General features: G+C 39.2%; 1 protein-coding gene across 2 annotated transcripts in view; it reads left to right on the forward strand.

Moving 5' to 3' along the window:
* The window catches only part of AKAP13 (A-kinase anchoring protein 13), a 242,544-nt gene that overhangs the window by 180,408 nt on the left and 39,766 nt on the right, over positions 1-22,370 (forward strand). For both annotated transcript variants that reach the window (XM_081337518.1, XM_081337519.1), the window contains 6 exons: positions 824-877; positions 3,774-3,836; positions 6,665-6,851; positions 7,860-7,971; positions 16,470-16,503; positions 17,225-17,357. In XM_081337518.1, coding sequence (XP_081193644.1) covers positions 824-877; positions 3,774-3,836; positions 6,665-6,851; positions 7,860-7,971; positions 16,470-16,503; positions 17,225-17,357 — 583 coding nt within the window. The remainder of the gene's footprint in view (positions 1-823; positions 878-3,773; positions 3,837-6,664; positions 6,852-7,859; positions 7,972-16,469; positions 16,504-17,224; positions 17,358-22,370) is intronic.

A 22,370-nucleotide genomic window follows, 5' to 3' on the forward strand; every position in this document is an offset into this window, starting at 1 on the left:
GCAAAATAAGAGGAAGCGCTGAGAATCTCACATTGAGCTCCTGCATGAAAAGGTGGAATATAAATTTAAGAAATGAATCAAGAGAGGTAGTCCTCGGCTTACAGCAGGTTTTTTTTAGTGACTTCAAAGTTACAATGGCACAGTACAATGTGACTTATGGCCGTTTTTCACAGTGATGACCTTTTCAGCATCCCCATGATCAGGTGATCAAAATCCAGGCGCTTGGCCACTGGTTCATATTTATGACGGTTGCAGCGTCTTGGGGGGGTCATGTGATCACCTTTCGCGACCTTCTGACAAGCAAAGTTGACGGGGGAAGCCAGATTCGCCTCACAACTGCATTACTCACTTCACAGCTGCAGTGATTCACAGTTGTGGAGTGGTGCAGAGAATGGGGCAAAACTCACTTAACAACTGTCTTGCTTAGCAGCAGAAATTTGGGCCTCAATTGCAGTCGTAAGTCGAGGACTAGGACCTGGACCGGTTATTCGTTTTGCACAACTTTGGACTGGGCAAGGTTGGAAAGCAGTGTGGGCAATGACCTTGGGGTGCCAATAGGTTTACGTTGGGCCAAGGATCATTCAGTTCCTGCTTCTTCCCCATAGATGCCGCCGTGAACTTGCAGGCTGAGACGGTTTTTCACACATTCTTAACGTTTTCCCCACCCTTCTGCCACCATGTCAGTTTTCTCTACTCCCTGTTATCACCCCTTCTGCCCTTCACCATTTCCCCTTTGGATTCTCCCCACCTCCTCCTGTCTCTGTCTGGAGATTTTTGAACGGTTGATGATGTTTCTGATAATTGTCCATGATTCATTTTTCAGTTCAGTGCGACTGCTGGGGGAAGTCGTAAGGAAAGTTCCCTCCCATAGAAGAAGGTACAGCACAGATACGCTGAGGCTGACTAACCATGCTGCATTTCGGTGGCGACTAACTTCCTGCTTTTTTGTTAATCACCATTCAGCTCAGCCTTCTTCAGTCTGGTTCCTCCGGATGGTTTGGCCTTCAGCTTCCATAATCCCCAACTGGCAGAGACTGGGCTATGATTGCTGAAGGCTGTGGGCACAATGGTGCAACCCATTTTAGAGGGAACTCCAGTACTTCAACCACAAGCTCCACTGATGATCGGTGGAGCACTGGAGGAGCAGGCTTGCCCCAAATATAGCTTACTATTTGAAATGGATGGATCAATACTTTTAATACAAAGTAGTAGAATTGATTTATTAAACTATACAGCTGCCCAAGTACCATCTCACTATTTTGGGTCCCTCATATGTTCAGCGGGCAAAGAAATATGGAGAGAATATTACATCTCTGTAGGATGCACTGAGATGGGGTACAGTTAAATATTCTTCTGCTAGACCTCCCACTCTCTTTAACTCTCCTTTCCTTTCCTTTCCTTTCCTTTCCTTTCCTTTCCTTTCCTTTCCTTTCCTTTCCTTTCCTTTCCTTTCCTTTCCTTTCCTTTCCTTTCCTTTCCTTTCCTTTCCTTTCCTTTCCTTTCCTTTCCTTTCCTTTCCTTTTTCCATTTCTTTTTCCTTTCCCAGAGAAATCAGCAATGATACTTTGCATTTACCCTACAGACAGGATTATGGATAAGGGCTAGTTTAATTTCAGCAGTTAGTGCAAACCATAGTATACTTGTTCATTGGTCAGAGTAACTGTGATTTATTATCAGGAATAACTCATTGACTCTTAAGCTATGAGGAAAACCTAGGAACCATGTAAATACCAGGTTTCTTCCCATCTTTCCAAACCACTTCATAGATTGGAAAGTTCATTGCATTGCAAATGAAATTGCTAGAAATCTCTATTTATTAAACTGGTCTTGTTTAATAAAAACAAACCAGTTCAGATTAAAACAGTAAATGAATACTTCATAATACCCAGACATGAAAGAAATGAAATCAATAAACAACATTCTTAACATCCATGATGTAGCTGGGTTTTTCTTCCAGGAATATGTACACATTTTCCTTACAGAACAAACAAACATCAAGAAAATAAGTAAACAAAAAGAAGGGGGGGGGAGAAAATAAACAGCCTTCCTGGAAGTAAAAAAAAATGTTGTTGTTCCTAGTTCTTTTGTTTCCTTCTCTCCCTCCACCCTCCAGTTTATGTTTAAACAAAAAGCTTTAGACCATCTTTTTATATTTCAAAAACCTCAGTGAGCCTAATCCTGCCAAAATTAATAGAACATTCAATGCTTGAATGGTGATTTTGCAAAACAAAATAGAAAAACCAAAACAAAACAAAAAAGCCACATATTTCTGCAGCTAATGATAGAACTTGGTTATTAGTTATGTTTTTTTTTGCTCTGAAACGTCTGTTTTGCATATTTAAGCTGTTGGTGAGCTTTTAAATACTGCGGAAAAAAGCAGTACCAGTTTGGTATACATTGGGGAACTCAACCTCGGTCTTGTACCTTCCAAACGTATACAACCCCGATTCCCATCCTTAGGTCTTGTGAATTGGAGGTGATGGGAGCTGTAATCCGGCACATCCGTTGGCTACCAAGTTTAGAAAACCTGACATTGTATTTAATATAAAAAAGAAAATCACTACTGAAAGATTAATCCAGTATTTCAACATAACTCTTCTCCTAGTGCCACCTAGAGGCTTCTTAATTTTCATGTAACCTAGTCATTACTCCATTTGTTGGTCATGTGTAAAGATCTACATTCATATTTGAAATTCTATTCTATTCTATTCTATTCTATTCTATTCTATTCTATTCTATTCTATTCTATTCTATTCTATTCTATTCCGTTCCATTCCATTCCATTCCATTCCATTCCATTCCATTCCATTCCATTCCATTCCATTCCATTCCATTCTATTCTATTCTATTCTATTCTATTCTATTCTATTCTATTCTATTCTATTCTATTCTATTCTACAATCTGTTCTATTCTATTCTATTCTATTCTATTCTATTCTATTCTATTCTATTCTATTCTATTCTATTCTATTCTATTCTATTCTATTCTATTCCTATTCCTATTCCTATTCCTATTCCTATTCCTACTTCTATTCTATTCTATTCTATTCTATTCTATTCTATTCTATTCTATTCTATTCTATTCTATTCTATTCTATTCTATTCTATTCTATTCTATTCTATTCTATTCATTTTATTCCATTCCATTCCACTCCACTCCATCCCTTATTCTACTCTACTCTACTCTACTCTACTCTACTCTACTCTACTCTACTCTACTCTACTCTACTCTACTCTACTCCTCTTCCCTTTTCTTTCTCTTTGATTTTTCTATTCACAAATTCCATACTTTGCTCATCCCTCATGGACTCTTTCTCATTTGTTCTTTCCCAGTTTTCCCTATTGGTGCCTCTTAGCTCTTTTAGCAATTTCCTTGCCTTCATTTCAATCACATACCTTCTGGTCCACTAGAATATGAGGTTTTAGTCTCTGCCAAATGAGCTGCCAATTCTTACAAAATTTTCCACTAATGATCAACATTTCTATGGATGTAACCTTTTGGGTGGAATTGAATATTGATGCATCTTCTGGGCAGCTCAGCCAAGCTCTCGAGCAGCTCAGCCAATAGAGAGGGCTTCCTGACAGACTAGCTTTTAAATCGTGAAATAGTAGTAATTTTAAAAAAGGAACTATGTAGGAACATATGTGCAGAAGGTTATGGGGGAAAAGGAGGTATAGTTCTTTCAAGGGTAGTCACGTTGGTAAATATCTGCCCCTCTTATCAGTCCAGTAATGGCAGACCTCTTGCTGTCTCTTACCTTTGTTATTCCCAGTTTGAGCTGGTGTCCCTCAGGTGTCCAGTGCAATGCCATGGATGCTGACTTTAATGGTCGAAGGTAGAGTATGCCATAGCACCCGAGGGAGCTTCTGCATCTATCATTGCCGTCTTTTTGTGTGATGTCTGTTGCCTCGTTGCATCTTCAGTGTATCTGCTAGCTTGGGTGATGTGCTGTTTCGATTCTGTTTCTTTGGACTAAGTTTTTTTTTTTTACTTGGTGGTTTCCAGAATTTGGCTGCCTGGTATTTTGTGGTCACCACATCCCACCCTTTCCTTATTACCTGAACTGGAGAAGAGAGACTTGTTTAATGTCACACGCTAAGTTTTACAAGGTCTCTGGCTGTAACTTAAATAGAATCTTCTACGTTACCAAATTGAAGAAGATGGGTGTCAGTTCTTCAGAGCAGGAAAACAACCTCATGCCATACTGAGCTGGGATTGGGCTGTCTGGAATGAAGATGGCTTGTCAGGCAACTTGCCCAGACCACGGTGCACTATGGGAAGGTCATCTTTATGGAGAGAAAAAAAATCCCTAGTTACCTGGAAGCCATTTTTGCTTACCATAGATGACCAAGTGATTGACTCCATTTCTTCCACTGTAATTTCTTTGTTAGTAATATGTTTTACTAGGATCAGTCTGAAAGCTGAGAAAGAAACAGGCTTAACAAAGCATGTGCATGTTCTTATTCTATCAAGTATACAAACTGAGCAAAACCTAAGTCCCACTTAACGTCGGGGGCTAGGCGTGGGAAACACTGGAGGTGGAATTATGTCCTGAGTAGTTAATGTAAAAAATAATATTAAAGCAGGAAAAGGAACTATAATACATCATTCTATGAAGAGCTGTGGTGGTGCAGTGGTTAGAATTCAGCACTGCAGGCTATTTCTGCTGACTGCTGGCTGCCAGCAGTTCGGCAGTTCGAGTCTCACAGGCTCAAGGTTGACTCAGCCTTCCAAGGTCAGTAAAATGAGGAGCTGCTCAAGGTTGACTCAGCCTTCCATCCTTCCGAGGTTGGTAAAATGAGGACCCAGATTGTTGGGGGCAATAACCTGACTCTGTAAACCGCTTAGAGAGGGCTGCAAAGCACTGTGAAGCAGTATATAAGTCTAAGTGCTATATGAAGCTGAAAACAATTATTGCAAGAAAGTAAAAACCCAATGTATGGAAACTCAGAAGGTGTGGTAAATATGCAGGGAATGGCAACATAGAAGCAATGAAGGTTTTATGGCCAAGCGTATTTTGACCACCTTATTTTTGTGTGGCTGCTGTCTAACTAGCAGAAGAAAAACATTGCAGCATAGAAGTTCCTCTTACATGCTCGATGTCCATGTGCAGCTTTTTCCCAACTAGGGCAAGACAGCAACGATAATTTTGTTGCTTGAAAAGGTCCCAAGGGAGAATGAATTTTTAAATTGAAGCTGAAAAGTCAGGGAGGATCAAGGAAAAAGGACTGCTTGGGGTGAAGTCTTATAATTAAAAAAGTCCATAAATGCCAAAGTCCAGCCTTGGTATAATGTTTCTGAAATGCTTTCCTTCTGAAAGAATTACTAAAGCAAAATCTCTTTCATTAAATTGAATGAGAAGGGTAAAAAAAATACATGTATTTCTCTGTTCAGCATTAACTGAAATACTTTTAGCAATTCTTGTATGAGAAACCACTTTCCTGAAAAATAGCTAACTCATACTAAAAGTACTAATAAAGCTCCTCTGGATCTTTCCTTTGCTTCTTTGTACAAAGTACCTTTCTCATGAAGAAAAAGACCAAATTTATACTCAGTGCAAAGTAGGACTCTTTATGAAAAGTCCTTGGGTCTGTGTGCGTGCGTGCGTTTGTGTGTGTGTATGTGTGTGTGTGTGTATATATATATGACTGACTGATGAAGACTAAAGAGTCAGAAATGCATCTTAGTCTCCCTTAATTCTTTGTTAGTAATTTACACAAATATATGAACTGTCCGGTGTGACTACAGCCTGTTCGATGGCCTTTGAGATAAGGCTGAAAACAGGAAATAAAGATTTGCCCCATGTTTGGGGCCTAGCAAGGTAATCTAAATAGTTAACATTTGACTCATATCTCCCCTTGCAGAAAGCTAACAGAGAGCGAGAGAGATCCTGTGGCTCAAGAGGTAAAAATACTGCCTAATATGCAATCAGCCCAGGTTCGAATCTCAGAAGGGTATGACTGACTGATGAAGACTAAAGAGTCAGAAATGCATCTTAGTCTCCCTTAATTCTTTGTTAGTAATTTACACAAATATATGAACTGTCCGGTATGACTACAGCCTGTTCGATGGCCTTTGAGATAAGGCTGAAAACAGGAAATAAAGATTTGCCCCATGTTTGGGGCCTAGCAAGGTAATCTAAATAGTTAACATTTGACATATATATATATATATATATATATATATATATATATATATATATATATATATATATATATATATATATATATATATATATATATATATATATATATATATATGTGTGTGTGTGTGTGTGTGTATGTATGTATGTATGTATGTATGTATGTATGTATATATATATGTATGGATATATATATGTGTGTGTGTGTGTAGATCTTTGGTCATTCGGGTTTTTTCCCACGTGTATGTGTGTGTGTGTGTATATATATATATATATTATATATATAAGCAGAAAGTTGCAAAGGAGCTATTGCAGGTGGATTGGGTCTCTAATTCTAACTGCAGTAAATGTGCTAACATGCTAACTAACCAAGGAAACCAGGTAGATCAGCTTACAGCAAAATAATATACAGCACAATATGACTTGAAAATCTCCTGCCAAGCTTGCTTAAGCCAACAAAGATTTTATAGACTGATTCATCAAGTACTGGGAGAAACCTAATTCCTGTAATTTGTCTTCAGTTACAGCTTAGAAGGACTTTCTGGAGAGGCTGATAATACTGCTACTAAGCCATCTTCAAGTCTTGATGTAGCATCTATGAACACCAAAGATCTTCGGCAGAGTCCTTTAGCAAGTGATGAACGAGGCTCGCTGGTCTCGCTCACCGAAGAGGAACAAGAATCGGAGCTAGGAGAAATGAGAAGTCAGGTAAGAAGCAAGGTAATTCCAAGGATATGGCATCGTAGCTTGATTTGCACGGTCTACAAAGCCCGTTGTGGGCAAAAGCCGTTTGCTTGTCGGAAGGCACTCTTTCCATAATTTTACTAGAAGTTGATCCTAAACTTGATTGTCACCTTCCACTCTTGTGATCAATGGTAGGAGAGCTTAGCAGTGGATTTGAGCCCTTCTAGGACCATCCAGCTAGGGCAGCATCAAACTGACTGGCTGATCTTGAAAATCTGAGGATCAAACTACCTTACATGAAAGTCATTGATACTCTAAAGCTGTAAGCTAGATTGAAAAGTAAAAACAACAACAACAAAATTTATTTAGAAAAAACATAGAACTCTTAATGGAGCTCTGCGCGCGCATGCACACACACACACACACACACACAAAACATCCTAGAAAATGGCAATGGCAAGCCATTTTGCTACCATCCAGGAAACTACATGAGCATTCCCAAGAGGTTACCAAAAGTTGAGTTCAACTCAAAGAAGACTTTAACTTCTACATCCATTTGAGGTGGGAGGGGGTTAGTATAGATTTTTTTCCCCATGGTTCATTTATGTTAAGCAAGCTATTTACTTATAAATACCCTCCTCTTTAACACTCCAGGCATGCTGTAGTAGAACTAGTTGGCAAGACGGTTTCACATCAGAGCTAGATTAAGAAAAGATTTAGATGTTGTTCTTGTTTTCAATTTTTGTGCTGTCAAGGAAGCTGGAGAGTTTGAACTCCAGTTCTAGGAATGTTGCCTTCTCTTCCTCCTCCTCCTTCTCCCTCTACCTCCCTCCCTCCCTTCCCATTCACACTCCCTTCTAACACTGATGATGTTACCTAGTCAGGTCGTGAAACATCTACAAGAAAACAACCAAGCTCAGAAACCACCAAGGACCCCTCATTTAATCCCTGAGCTACAAATATTCCCCTCTATTTGTCTGTTTGACCCATCTGAGAAGACTGAATTTAGTGTAACAATTCTGCATTTCACAGATTCTCCAAAGATCACAGCCCCGCTCCTTCGGCTTCTGCACAAATCCTGTTTCTCCTCCATTAACGAAATCCATGTCACTGATGACCATCGCCCAGGTGGGATCAGACAATAGTGAGTATTTGTGGGTTTTAATTTTTTCTTTGCATGTAGCATTCAGTTATATCAAGAACACCTTCAGTTCTTCCTTCAGCCTAGCTTTGCGCCATTGTGAGATAAACATTTTGCAGAGAAGGCTGGTCCTGCACTGTATGAAAATTTTGCTTTGCTCGGCCCAACACCAGTTACTCCAATAAAGATGCCCAAGTTCTTTTTTTTTCCTATTAGTCCAACCCATGCATTTTTAAAAAATGTAGAATAGCCTGGATTAAGCTTGAGACTTATGCAAAGCATACTACTGAACTGTCATTCCTTTTCAATGCCTCTCCAAGAAATAAGATTAGTAGTGTGTGTGGGGAGGTGGGGGTGGGAGGAAGATAAAGATAAAGGTTTCCTCTGCCCAGTTGTTTCAGATTCTAGGGAAGGTGCTCATCTCTGTTTCTTAGCTGAGGAAGCCATCGTTGTCTGAAAATGCCTCTGTGGTCATGTGGCCGGCATCACTATATGGCAAGGCGCAAGGAACGCTGTTACCTTCTCACCAAAGTGGTACCAATTTATCCACTTGCATTTGCATGCTTTCAAACTGCTAGGTGGGCCGGAGCTAGAGCAAGTAAGCAGGAGCTCACCCTGTCACGCGTTGCTCGGGTCTCGAACCTAAACTGTCAACTTTCCAGCTGACAAGCTCAGTTTTTTTAACTGCTGAGCCATCCTGAGCCCCCCCCCCCCCTCAGTCGTGGAAAGAATAAAAATAAACTGAACTCTTGGCCTAGCAGAGGCAACTGGTCTTCAGTAAAATGTGGAAACCATCCTTAAGGTGCAAGAGACAGTCCTAAATAGCAAAGCAAGCTGCACCCCGCTGTGACTAATGTTCTCTTCTTGGAAAATGCCTCCTTGATTCTTTTATGTCTATCTGGAGCTTTGAAAAGAGGTGAAGATGGAGCTATCTCTCCATCTGCCTCTTTTTTTTTTTTAAGCGGAAACGACAGTGAGACATGTTTTTATAGGATGATTGTGTGCCCTGGGGGAACGTCAGTGGGTTCCGACTTGCAGTTGTGAAAGTTGTGTCTCAGTTGCAGCTTCATTGTTCATTGGTTGTGCCAGTGGCTATGTGGTGTGGCTCAAGTGAGCCTGGAACAGAACGACTGTATCCCATCATTATTCTAGCCTTTTAAGGATTGTGTTTTTTGTTCTGTTCCAGTTGGAAATCCAGATTTTATATAATAAGTAGGAAGATTTTGCACAGAGCCATTTCCTTACATTTTTTCTAAATTTTAACTATTCCTTCCCAGCTGTAATGGATCACCAATGAGGTCAGATGCCTTATTTATTTATTTGTCCAACAAAGAAGGTCATCCATCGGTGTAAAAGTGCAGCAGTAAAAAATAATCTGTACATCTCAAAGAGAAAACATTCAGACTAAGATATAATATCCCTACAAGAGGTTCACCATTCATCCGAACCGAAGGACTGCAGGAAAAAAAACCATATTTTCAGATACTTGAAAAACACAGCCAAGATACAGGCTATATGGAAAACGTCTAGAAAAAAAAAGTTTTTCAGGGAAAAATGGTCAGTACATTTTCCCTAGGGGAAATAAATGGAGGAATAAAAAAATTCCCGAACATAGTCTCAAATTCTGATTTAGAGATGTGAGAAACACAGAATTGCAAAGCATAAGATGAAATTTGTTTCGGAACCTCATTGGTGTAGCAGTGATTTGCAGCAGAGAGATAGTAAGATACAGTATATATTTCCTGCAAAGTGTGGATGGATGCTAACATTCATTTGAGTCACTAGATGAACTGTTTTAAATCATGGACTACCTGTATTATGATAGGTGATAATGATGGAGGAAAAGAACCCTGTATGACATTTGGGACTCTTTGGTATAATCTTTTTTTAAAACTGCCTTAAAAATAAATGCCACAGTGAGGACCAATCAGAATAGAACTGGAAGGGACCTTGGTGGACTCCTAGTCTAACCATTTCAGACAAAGGTTGTCCAATTTCTTCTTAAAAGTCTCCAGTAATGGAGCAGCCACAGCTTCTAGAGGCAAGTCGTTCCACTGGTTAATTGTCCTCACTGTAAGGAAGTTTCTCCTTATTTCTAGGTTTCTTCTCTCGTTTCCATCCATCCTTTCTTTCTTTCTTTTTCTTGTTTTGCCTTCTGGTGCTTTGGAAAATAAGTAGAACCCCCTCCTCTTTGTTGCAGCCTCTCAAACAGTGGAATATTGGCTATCATGTCACTCCCTAGTCCACATGTCATTTTATACACATTACATTTTTGCCATAAAGGTGGAGACCCCAAAGCATTTTGCATATATAAGAAAAGCATTGGTGTTTTTTGTTCTTTGTTTTCCTCCTGGAGAGAAGCCTTTCTGGTTTGGGAGTTTACCATCAAGAAAGTCTCTTCGAACAAGCAAACCCTTTTTGAAAGACCTGGCTTAGCTTCTCAAGACTCGTGACTCATAAGGATGTTGACTCGCTTTTGCTTCTCCCTTAGCAATAGTAACCAAAACACTTGTCCATCCACTTCATTTTCTCTGACCAGAATGTACCAATTTTCTTCCTCCTGCTGAAGGCCCTCATTAAGGGCATATCCGCACACAGGATGGGCTCACGTACGCAGTAAAGGACCAGTTGGCGTTCTCTGTTTCCACCCCCCACCCACCCAAAAGTGGCTAAAAAAAGGGAAAGGGAATCTCTCCCTTGAAAACCAGCTTTCTTTGAGAAAGGGATTATTTCCTCTTAATTATAGGAAAACTCTTTGCAAATGGTTTCCTTCAATTCGCACTCCTTTCCAAAAGGAGCTCCGGTTTTAGCTACCACAGCTCAATTTATTAGCAAGGAAAGAAATGGAGTCGCGCAGTGGTGCCGTGCAGATGAAAGATGCAGTTTAATATTTTGATAATTTAATATGAAACTTGGGCTTAATCAGAGACTCAAAGTGCTGTAGGGGTTTTTACAGCTGATACCTACCCCCTAGTTACCCTCGGCTATTCCATGCCTTGGGACGCGGTGGCTCAGTGGGTTAGGACGCTGAGCTTGTCGATCAGAAGGTTGGCAGTTTGGCGGGTCGAATCCCGAGTGCCGCGTAGCAGAGTGAGCGCCTGTTACTCGTCCCAGCTTCTGCCAACCTAGCAGTTCAAAAGCACGTAAAAATGCAAGTAGAAAAATAGGGACCACTCCGGTGGGAAGGTAACAGCGTTCCGTGCGCCTTTGGCATCTAGTCATGCCGGCCACATGACCACAGAGACGTCACTCTTGGTGACACATATAAAAGTGAGTTACTGCTATTTCAGAGTTTGAGAAATACTGTTGTAAGAATCAAGTCTTGTCTTGATGTAGCTTACTGAGAAACTTTCCCCTCTGTAGACTTCATATTGATTGCTGACTTGAGATTGATTTGGCTTGTCTTCCTTCCTTCCTACTCAACCTTTTGGCTTCTGGTTGGTTGTAGCAAAATTGCTCTAAAGTCTTAGAAAAGCTGCTGACCTCTACCCAGACCTTTTGGTCATGCTCCAGTACACAAGAGATTCCCTCAAATGTTTCTGTTCTTGCAACTGTTTCATCATTATTTGGCTTTGGCCTTGTCTCTGTTGCAACACTTAAAATATTCTAAAATTATCCTTAAGACTTTAAGAATAACCAAGTTTTAAGGGACCTTAGAGGTCTTCTAGTTCAACTCCCTGCTCAGGCAGCAAACTCTGTACCATTTAAGACAAATGGTTGTCCACTCTTGTCTTAAAAACCTACAGTGTCGGAGCATCCACAACGCCTGGAGGCAAATCATTCCACTGATTAATTGTTCCAACTGTCAGCAGATTCCTCCTTTGTTCTAGGTTGCTTCTCTCCTTGATTAGTTTCCCTCCATTGCTTCTTGTCCTGCCTTCTGGTGCTTTGGAGAGTAGGTTAACCCCCTCTTCTTTGGGGCAGCCCCTCAAATACTGTAATACTGCTGTCATGTCACTCTAGTCCTTCTTTTCATTAAACTAGACTTACCCAATTCCTGCAACTGTTCTTCATGGAATTGTATTGTCTTCCCAGATACAACCCACTTTGACCCATAAATGTTGTTCAGTCACCTTGACAAATCAGTCTCTTGATCAGTTATTCTTGGACATAACAGTGAAGCAAAAACCCACCCATTCTACGAACTGTAAGGCTTACAGCACAACAAGGAATAGACAATATTTGGCCAGCTAGAAACCGCCTGTACTCTTCCCCCTATCCTCAACCCCCCCTCCCCCCCAAGGCTGTAGGGAACACAACATTAATGGAATAGTGTTCTTGAAAATACAGATTTAAGAAATCTTATTTTTCTGCTTACTTATTTTTAATGAACAAAAGATGGCAGTGAGTGGGGGAAACTTTTTCGGTTCCTAGCTTGTCCCTGCCTTGCAAATGTGGTGCATGTAAGACATGCCTATTGGCCATATTCACATTAGTTCTGTAAAAGGCAAACAACAGAACAAAATCGTAGTATTTTCTTGGCTACTAGATCCATGGGCATGGTGAGTTCTCTGTGCTGCAGCTGCTCAAACTACCCCAGACTCCAAATATGTTGCACTTAAGTAAATCCATAAGTTTGAAGGTTGCACACCTCATCAGGATTGAGAAAGGTTGCATTGAGAAAACTGGCACCAGATTTAGGGCAAATACGTTTTCTCCGTGGAAGTTGATTTCATTAATTATCTTGTCAATGCAAATAAGAAAATGGGGGGGGGGAAGAAGACAGACTACTCCATCCAAGTGAAATATGGCCCACTGGATTTCAGGAGTGTGTTGTGATTTCAAGCAGCTTGACAACCAACTTTTTCACACCTGAATTGTGCTTCTAAGATATGCAACCCTAGAGAAAAAAAGTAGGAAGACACATCTAAAAGAACATAGAGAGATCAGCACTTCAAGAATTGCTAGAGCTTGATAACAGTGTTGACTAAATTTATAGATTGTCACGATCTAGATGATGTAAGCAACTTTCAATTTTTTTTAAGAAAAAAATCCATAAATACAAAACAACTCTAGGAATAAAATAGCATCCATTAAGGGAAAATCTCTCCACCCTCAAATTCCTCACAACTTTTGAAGCCTGTACATTTACCTAACCTTACATCTATGGGACAATCCAGCCTTTTAAAGAATGCTTCAAAAAGGAGAAGGTGGGCACTGTGCAGATCACCAGGGAGACAGTGAAGAGGAAAGAAAGTTAAGCCCTGAAGATGTCCCACAAATCAGGGTCTTTTGGCTTAATCTATCCTTCCTGACCAATATTGGCTGGAACTAGCTGTAGAGAAAGGAGGGAAAGTACCGTCAGCCAATTATATTACATAGCCGAGAAGATTATTGTGGTCAGTAGAATAGAAATCCACTGAGAAATTTAAGGAAGGCACTTTCCTGATTCCAGGTCGGCCAAAAGACATCTGAAAGTCCAGTCAAAGTTGTCCTAATCTACAGTCTTAACTGAAGAGGGCCCAAATAATCCACTTCCTCCAGGATTCTCTCCAACTGCAGCCCAACCATCTTCTCAACTTTATATAAAGAGGGGAGATTGGAGACTGTGTGAAAATTATCCGGGATGGTAGGGTCCAGCAATGGCCTCTTGAGGAAGGGTAACACTCAATGGGAGTTCAGGTTGAAACATTTTCTCATAGAGATGAATGGATGATGTCCCTTTTGCACACTCTCTTTAAGCAAAACATAGGCCTGTTAGGGTAGAGGTCCCCAACCTTTTGGGCACCAGGAACCAGTTCCGTGGAAACATTTTTTTTCCGTGGACCTGAGGGAGTGTGGTTTTGTGTGCTGCCTGCATCCCACAGATGGGGCTTTGCTTGTTTGTGCAGACCAGTTGCTGGCATGCCGTGGCCCGGTACTGGTCCATGGACCGGGGGTCAGGGATCCTGTGTTAGGGTATCTACTTGAACTTATGAGAAGGGCTACGATATGGTCAGAAGCTGTTTTTAGGCTAGTACTAGATTGCTAAAGAGAGACATCTCCAACTTACAGTGTAGTAATAATGAAGGCCTTGTAGGAAACTGTCAAAATTCAATGTGTGGTTTTTGCATACAATGACACCCCCATTTTCTTTTGCTCCACTCCCCCCCCTTTAAAAAAAACGCCTTCCTGCTTTTGCTGCTGTAGGCCTTTGCTTTGTAAATACGCCTTTTGCTTTCTTCTTTGGCTTGCTGTGGCCGTTCTTCCTTTTTTCTTTGTTATTGTCTGTTGTTGGTGTCGAAGACGCATGCTCTAACCTCTGCCATTAACCCACTTTTCAGCACAGGGACGGATTCAGCCACCTAGACGAGTTTTCTTCTCCTTCAGCATCTCCCCGCTCATTCCTAAGTCTAAAACTGTCTTTTCTATTGACTCTTCTTCCAGTGATGAGGAGGAGAACTTGGAGAGTAAGTAATCTTGTTTGGGCAAAATGATGCTGGCGTTGCTTACCGCTCCATGGAGAAGCTCAGAACCTTGCATGACTTTGTTGAACACAAATGCTAGTGGCCAGGTCTTGGCTGGGTGGCTTGTCTTCTTCGTTTGTCTTGACTGATGCTTGCAGTTTCTAGCAAAAATTACTTTTCAGCTTACTTTCCTGTTGACGAATTTGGCCTACAAGTTTCTCTAAGGTTCCTTTTGTTCATTGGGCCCATGGGTCAGTAACGAATGCTGTAGTATAGAACTAATGCGTAGGAATCAGTGCTGCTGTCACAGGTTTGCTGTATCATATTTTTATTTATTTATTTGCACGCAAGGGAATCCCACTTGGGCGCCACACTGACGTGACTCTACATACATGCTTGGGTTCACAAATGTTAAATTTTGCTATAGACCAACTTAACCCTTAGATTATGTCACATGGACAGGTGTTCATAAAAAAAGAAAGCACTTTTATGAAGTGTGTAAATTCAGAAATATTAGAAGGGGCTCGCTCCTCTGCAACATAGTCTTGGAAAAAATAATGGGATTTTTTTTAGGGGGGGGTAGTATCTTTTGTTAGGTAATAGATTTGGAAAGGAGATTTTAATCAAGTGATAAGCTTTCATTATTATAGGTGGTTAAATCCTGAAATAGTTAGAACAAATCCATGGGCATAAGTTAATTTTTTTTTCCCAGAGAGAGATTTTCCTAAAGCAATCCTTTTAAAATCACCATTTAAACATTGCCTTCATCTTGTGGCAACAAGATCCTATATCCTTCTTATTATCCTTTTTGATGTCAGATCATGAAGAAATAGTTAGTTAAAAAAAACGCTGCTGTAATATATGGTCGTTTATGGTCAAAGAATAGTCAAGGTTGCCTTGAGGAGTTTGGGATGATTTGAAGTAGTGAGGTATTTGCCATTGGGAGATTGTTTGAAGATTGTTCGAATATGGTATAATTTGAAGGACAAAAATTTCAATTTGTATGGCACATCATGAACCTACTTACATCAACCTAGACCTTTTAAGCAAATAGAACAGACTATACATTAATTTCAGAGGGAGGCAGATAGTACTGTGGATTGTCTCTCTGTGTGCATCACAATGTAAATATGTTACTTGAACATCTACACTAGGAAACTTCTGTTCAGATTCAGACAGCTTAAAGGGCCACATGAATCCTTTAGGCTGAATTTCTTACTAGAAAGTATGATCCTACACACTTAAGTCCTGAGCATTGCTGGCTTCAGCTTGCAGACCTACCCCAGTGATTATCATAAATCTCCCAGCTGCTAATTCAAGTAAGCAAGAGGGGGTAATGCATGCTTGTTCCTATTTGACAGCTTTCTCACATCTATGTGAAGGAAACTATTTAGATTTTGAATCATGTTTATACGTGTTCTTTTTTCACGGATTGCCAGAAATGACCAGAGCAACACCAGCTTGGGAAGACTCTGAAGTATGACTCTAGATGTGGTTTTAGTCCCATCAGCTAGTTCTCAAAATAACTTTCTTCATAAAAAGAGACGAAATCAACATACTTGGTGGCCCCTAGGGGGAGGGCATTCTCTGTGGGCGCGCCAGACCTGTGGAACCGCTTGCCGGTCGAGCTCCGGATGGCCCCCGACCTTCGCTCCTTCCGGCGGGATCTAAAAACTTATTTATTCGAGCAATCCGGCCTGGTTTGGTGGGTTAAGGGTTGGGGTTTTAACATGGTTTTTAATTATTGTTTATATTCGGGCATAATATTTAATTGTTTTTTAACTTTTGTACATCGTTTTTATATTTATTGCCCTGTACACCGCCCTGAGTCCTTCGGGAGAAGGACGGTATAAAAATTTAATAAATATAATATAATATAATATATAATATACTTGCTCATTTATAATCTTAATAAAGAGTATGGCCTTTTAGAGATCAACTCTTCTCCTGCTAACGTGTGTTGGATGAATTCAGAACCAAACATTATCTGCCACTCGTGACATTTTCTCCACCCTGTCATACTAGAACGTATGTTTTAATAAAATTACATACATATATGTTTTGATTTTGGGGTGTTTTTTTTAACTGTAATTCCTTCTCCGTGTATTTTCATAGGTACCCGATCCTTCAGCAGTTCCTTGACTCAAAGGTGAACTTTTTTTATTAATCTCTTAGACATACTCTAAATATAGTTTGTTCTTTTCTTGAATTCAGCAAGAATTTAAACAAAGAGGACCATTGGTGGCGATGGTGTTGTTGTTTTTTTTAAGGTTGATTTTACTGTTAAAAAAAAAAGATTTGGCCCAGTTTGTCAACTGATTGAACAATTAAATCCGCTTATCTGTGAATTATAGTTAAAAAGCTTAACTAATCAAATTTGCTGGTTTCGGGTTGATAAAGGTCTAAAAGCTCTTAATGTAGAAAAGGACGTATTGCTGTGCAATCAAGATTGGAACTGTTCACAAAAGGAATTGATTGATTGGTTGGTTGGTTGACTGATCAAGGGCCACTTTCAGTCTTTTAAGAGGCTTGTGAGAGAGTATATTTTGAAAATTGGGTAAAATGGCTTTGACATGACTTAATTGTACTTAGAATTAAGTGTGTTTGTTCTGTAGGCATTAATTCCTTCCTATGGTACACTCAACATTTCAACTCAGTAGCGGGTTTCTTGAGAATACAAGGACTGAACCCACCTTTTTGGGGGGACATTTAGCTTGAAGCAAAATTTGGCCTTTTCTCTTTGAACTTGTCTCTATGTCTTTAACTGCAGCCAAGGAAGGTTCAAATGAAAGTGCTGTGTCTCCCACTTAAAACAGCTGAGCGCCCTGTTCTTGTGCATTGCCTGAAATGTTTCATCTCTTGGCTTTTAGCATCAGTGAGGAGAGTGGCAGTTTTCCACCCCCAAGTCCCTCCAGGAAAGATTTGGAAGGCAAAAGCGGAACGAAAGTCAGTCGTACGTTCAGCTACCTCAGGAATAAAATGTCCAGCAGTAAGAAGAGCAAAGTAAGTAGACTCGTGTGTGTGTGTGTGTGTGTGTGTGTGTGTGTGTGTGTGTGTGTGTGTGTGTGTGTGTTACTTTCCAGACGGGTGCTTTGAGGCTTAGGGACGTTGTCATTATGCCTGTCTTGGTGATTCTCAAACCCATCCTGGTTTAAACCCATGGGTAAGGAGATGACCGTCCAGGAAAGGAAGAGATTCTTGTGTAAAAATAACTAGGATAAAAAATAATTTTCCTTCCAACTGCAGTCATGACTTTATACTAATGAAACATGACTGAGAAATAGGAAAGGTGGTTAAAAAAAATTGGGCTATCATAGCTCCTCTCTTTTTGTTTTGTTTTCAGACAATTTTAAAGGATATTGGATTATACTTTCAAATCTTCTATTAATTAACTCTAGTTCTCTCTAGGCTATCCCTCAAAAATATCCGGAATGGCTACAACAGTATTAACCTACACACATAGAAGAATCAGATAAAGGGATTTAAAAATGTTACCTACTCAAAACTTCAGTCAGTGAAAGCAACATGTCTGTGCTTTGCTAATAAAGAAGCCAGGCTGGTTTAAACAGAAGGATTATTGTCTGATGTTAGACATGCATAAAATGGAAACCTAGATGAATCTCTTGTTCTAGAGTCTGACCATCATTCCCTGCAAATTATAGCAAACTGATATGTCAGCTATTAGTTTTAGAAAGAAAAAGACCTAAAAAATCTCAACTCCCAACCAAGTTCATAAAAGATAAATAAATCCATTAAAATTCTTGGTCCTTAGCCAGTGAAAACTTTCTAGGCCATTACCATTTTGAAATACTCCCAAAGTGAGATTTAGAAGCCCCCGCAATGTCGGTAACTGTCATCTTCTAATGCCAATATTGAAGTAGTGTCCTGGAGCAACATACGCAAATAATATTTTGCTCGTGAAAGTCTTTTTATTACCTGTATTCTGTCTTTTTTATATCAAGTTCAGAACATGCTGTAAGATCTAATGCAAACATAGGTTCTACCACTCGACTCCATCACTGGACGTTTTTAAGAAAAGACTAGACAGTCACTTGTCTGAAGTGCTATAGGTTCTCCTGCTTGAGCAGGGGGCTGGACTAGAAGACCTCCAAGGTTCTATTCTATTCTATTCTATTCTATTCTATTCTATTCTATTCTATTCTATTCTATTCTATTCTATTCTATTCTATTCTATTCTATTCTATTCTATTCTATTCTATTCTATTCTATTCTATTCTATTCTGAATTCTATTCTATTCTATTCTATTCTATTCTATTCTATTCTATTCTATTCTATTCTATTCTATTCTATTCTATTCTGAATTCTATTCTATTCTATTCTATTCTATTCTATTCTATTCTATTCTATTCTATTCTATTCTATTCTATTCTATTCCATTCCATTCCATTCCATTCCATTCCATATTTTCTATTCTATTCTATTCTATTCTATTCTATTCTATTCTATTCTATTCTATTCTATTCTATTCTATTCTATTCTATTCTATTCTATTCTATTCTATTCTATTCACTATTGCCAGCACAAAAATGCACATAAGGAACTCTTAAAGCAATAGATTGGTTTCTCTAAGTCTTGGTTTATATAAACATGATTAATTAAGCAAATTGCTGTTGACTGTGTTAACATCTACTTGAAAAACAAACAATATTATGATTTAGCATGTTATTTGAGTCCAATCTTATCGGTGTAGTCTATTTTTGTTTATCTTGAGTAGCACTAATGTTTAAACTGAGACCTCAGCTCTGGACCTTTCCTTTGAGATTATATCAGAATGAGCAAATTTGGTGGAATAGTTTTGCTTTTTTTTTTTTACCCATAACCTGAAATCTAACAGCTGGAACCAAGGATAAAAGGCCTTTACTATCCCAAAAGTTCAGCATGCAATAACTGCTGTCTGGGGGAGAGTCCACAATTCTTCTTGCATAAAACTCAGCTGCTCCTTATCCCAACTTTCTTCAGTTTAAGAAGAAATCCCATTTTTGGGATTTGGCTGTTGGCATTTTTTATTCAATCATCGTTTGTATCAATCCCATAATTTGGGTCCATTTGCAACATTTGCATAATGAGGTAATTAGGTCACAAGGGGACTGATAAGGATGAGGTAAATTGCATACATCGTAATAAGGCATCAAACATACACTTTCACTCTGTTCTAAGTTGTATGAAGAGGCAGGTGTCTTGATCAAAACCCAGCCAAGTTACAGCCAGAAAAGTGCTTTAGTGAATGGATAAAGTGTTTTCTGTAGAATCTTCAACTTCAATTTTTATGTTTCAATCAATTAAATAAATAAATATTGACTGAATTTTTATGTTGCATACTCAGAAAATACCACTTTTCTCGTATTTGTACTCAGAAAGTGAAATGTCAAGAGTGAGCTGAATGTAGCTTGTTCTTCTGAGAATGGGCAGGGAAAATTCTGTTTGGCAGGAGTGTTTTAGAAGTTCAGAAAACCAGACCATTGCATTATATCAGTATTTTTTCTCTGATAGAGGTAGATATTCCCTTACCCTATGACTGTACAGCTAGAACTGGAATCTTGTTCATAAGATCTTTCTTTTCCCTTGTAGCGATTAGATAGCATTCCAACTTACCGGTATTTTTAAAAAGCAATTTTTTTAAAAAAATGCTTTTTCTGGAAAAAAGTAGCACACTTTTATTGTGATCTTTCATTCATCGTTATAGAGGCCTGCCTTTATATTTAAAAGAAAATCATCCAAAAAACTCTTTGGATAAACAGATTAAAATGCAAAAAAAAAACAACACCCAAAAAACTTCATGTAGTTCTGGCTTTCACATCCTAGCCAGAACTCTCCTCACTGGAGCTACTCTTCACCTCTCATTTCTAAAAAGGAAGGCAAATTCTTAATGGGAAAATTCATTTTATTTTGGTTATTTATATATAGACAACCCTGGGCAGCTCCCAGTAAAATTCCACTCCATCAAATCCTTAATCCAGTCAGGTGGTTCCTTTACTTGATGGATTTACATGCCGTTGTGGCACACCAGTTTTTGAAGAAATCTGTTTTGATGTACTATCCCCGCCCCCCCTTTTTTTCCTCCTTTTTGTATGGTTACAACACAGCTTGACAATTGTGCAAGGGAAACTCACTGCTTGTGGGCACCCATTTAAATTTTATGAGTGTTTTGAAGTTCCTCTGTCTGTGGATAGATCAAATAGCCGGAATAGCAATTTTCCCCATTTCAAAGCATCTGTTCCTAGGCAGCTGTCATTTTTCTTGATTTGGGTAGATTATTTCTTTGGAGAGAACATTCAGTAAACCGGAAGAAATAATCTTCAGGGCACAGTCTTTTAGATGGGCAGTTAAAAACAGTCTTCTTTCAGTCGTCTTCTCTGATGGCATGACTTTTCAACTACTTCAAGGATGAAGAGAAAGATGTAGGCTATGGATGTCCATCCACCTTTTGGCTTCCATGGACTGCCTGGAGCGAAGATGAATTGTCTCGGGTCCCATAATATAATGTATAGTATAGTATAATATAGACACATAGACGTAAACAATATTTACATATTATTTATTTATTTATTTCATATGGCATAACAGAATGCAGCATTAGTCATAGAATTTACAAACATCAGCATATAGAATGTGTATCAAAATATAAATTAATTTATATTTATAATTAATTTATAATTAATTTGAAGATGTGCAAGTGATGAATAAAATGATGAACAAAATTAAATTATGCATGCACAATTACTAGAGTGGCTAAGCTATGACAGGATATGTAGATCGCTTAGCCATTGGACAACAATGCCCTTGAGATGGATTTAGCCAGGAGTCTTCAAACTCAGCCCTTATATGACTCGTGGACTTCAACTCCCAGAATTTCTCAGCCAGGCACGCTGGCGGAGGAATTCTGGAAGTTGAAGTCCACAAGTCATAAAAGGGCCAAGTTTGAAGATCCCTGGATTTAGCTGTTGGACAGCAGTGCCCTCGAGATGATTTTTGACATACTGGTGTGTCCAGATGTGCTGAGGCTCAATTCCTAAAACATCAACCCAGGCTTTTGAAAATTGCAAAGACCCAATACAAAAATACTGTAGGAGCTGAGTTTGTGCCCCTGTGGACAAGGAGCCGTTGAAAGCATAGCTCATGTCTTGCTATTCTGCATCTTCTGTAAGGACTCATGGACTCGATGTATAACACCTTACCTAATAAAATATATGGAAAATATGACCTTTTTTTACATGGAACTACTGTTATCAGATCAGTATGAAGTAGTTTCTCTGAATGTGGCTAAATTCTGCTATGCTGTATGTAAAATTAGGCAAACTGGCAACTGTCCACTGTTAGTTTACCGTCAATCGCAATGTACTATTCTGTCTGACTTTAATGTTTATTTTTTTACCACTATTATTGTTTTAAGGATTTTATTTGCTGGCCTGTGACTAATAAAGACTGATAGATTGAAAATTTCAATGACAAAGGTATCTCCAAGGGAAGAGCACTGGGGTGACTAATCCCAATATGCCTTGTCCCAATCATGGTTTGGGGAGAACTTCATCCACCAGCTTCTACTTTTGACTGGCACTCTCTTCCCTATTTCTGGATCCTGCTCTAGATCCAGAAGTTCTCTGTTGTCAGTATTTTTTGATTAGGATGGAGTTTTACCTTTCTCACCTGGAAAGGAGATTTTCACCTTTAAAACTGTTGCATACAAGTTTATCTCAGAGGTGTGGAAGGGTATTTAACTTTCCTCGTCTTCTCTTTTTTTCCCCATTTTTGTTTAAAAGAGATAGCCAAAAAAAAAATCTTGAAATAGGAAGCAAAACAGGAAGTTTCTAACCCTGTTAGAACTTCTGCTGCCTTAAAAACACAGCTGTTTAAGTCTTATAAATGAATCTGTGTCTCCTGGAAGACAAGCGTGAACCATCTCTTCTGCTTTAACATTTGACTCTTGGAAATGCCAACTAGCAGAAAGAGAGAGAGAGAGAGAGAGAGAGAGAGAAATGTCCAGCATCCCCTTGTGT

The sequence above is a fragment of the Vipera berus genome (genome assembly GCF_964194415.1).
Source record: "Vipera berus genome assembly, chromosome: 12".
In the NCBI taxonomy this organism is placed as follows: Eukaryota; Metazoa; Chordata; class Lepidosauria; order Squamata; family Viperidae; genus Vipera; species Vipera berus.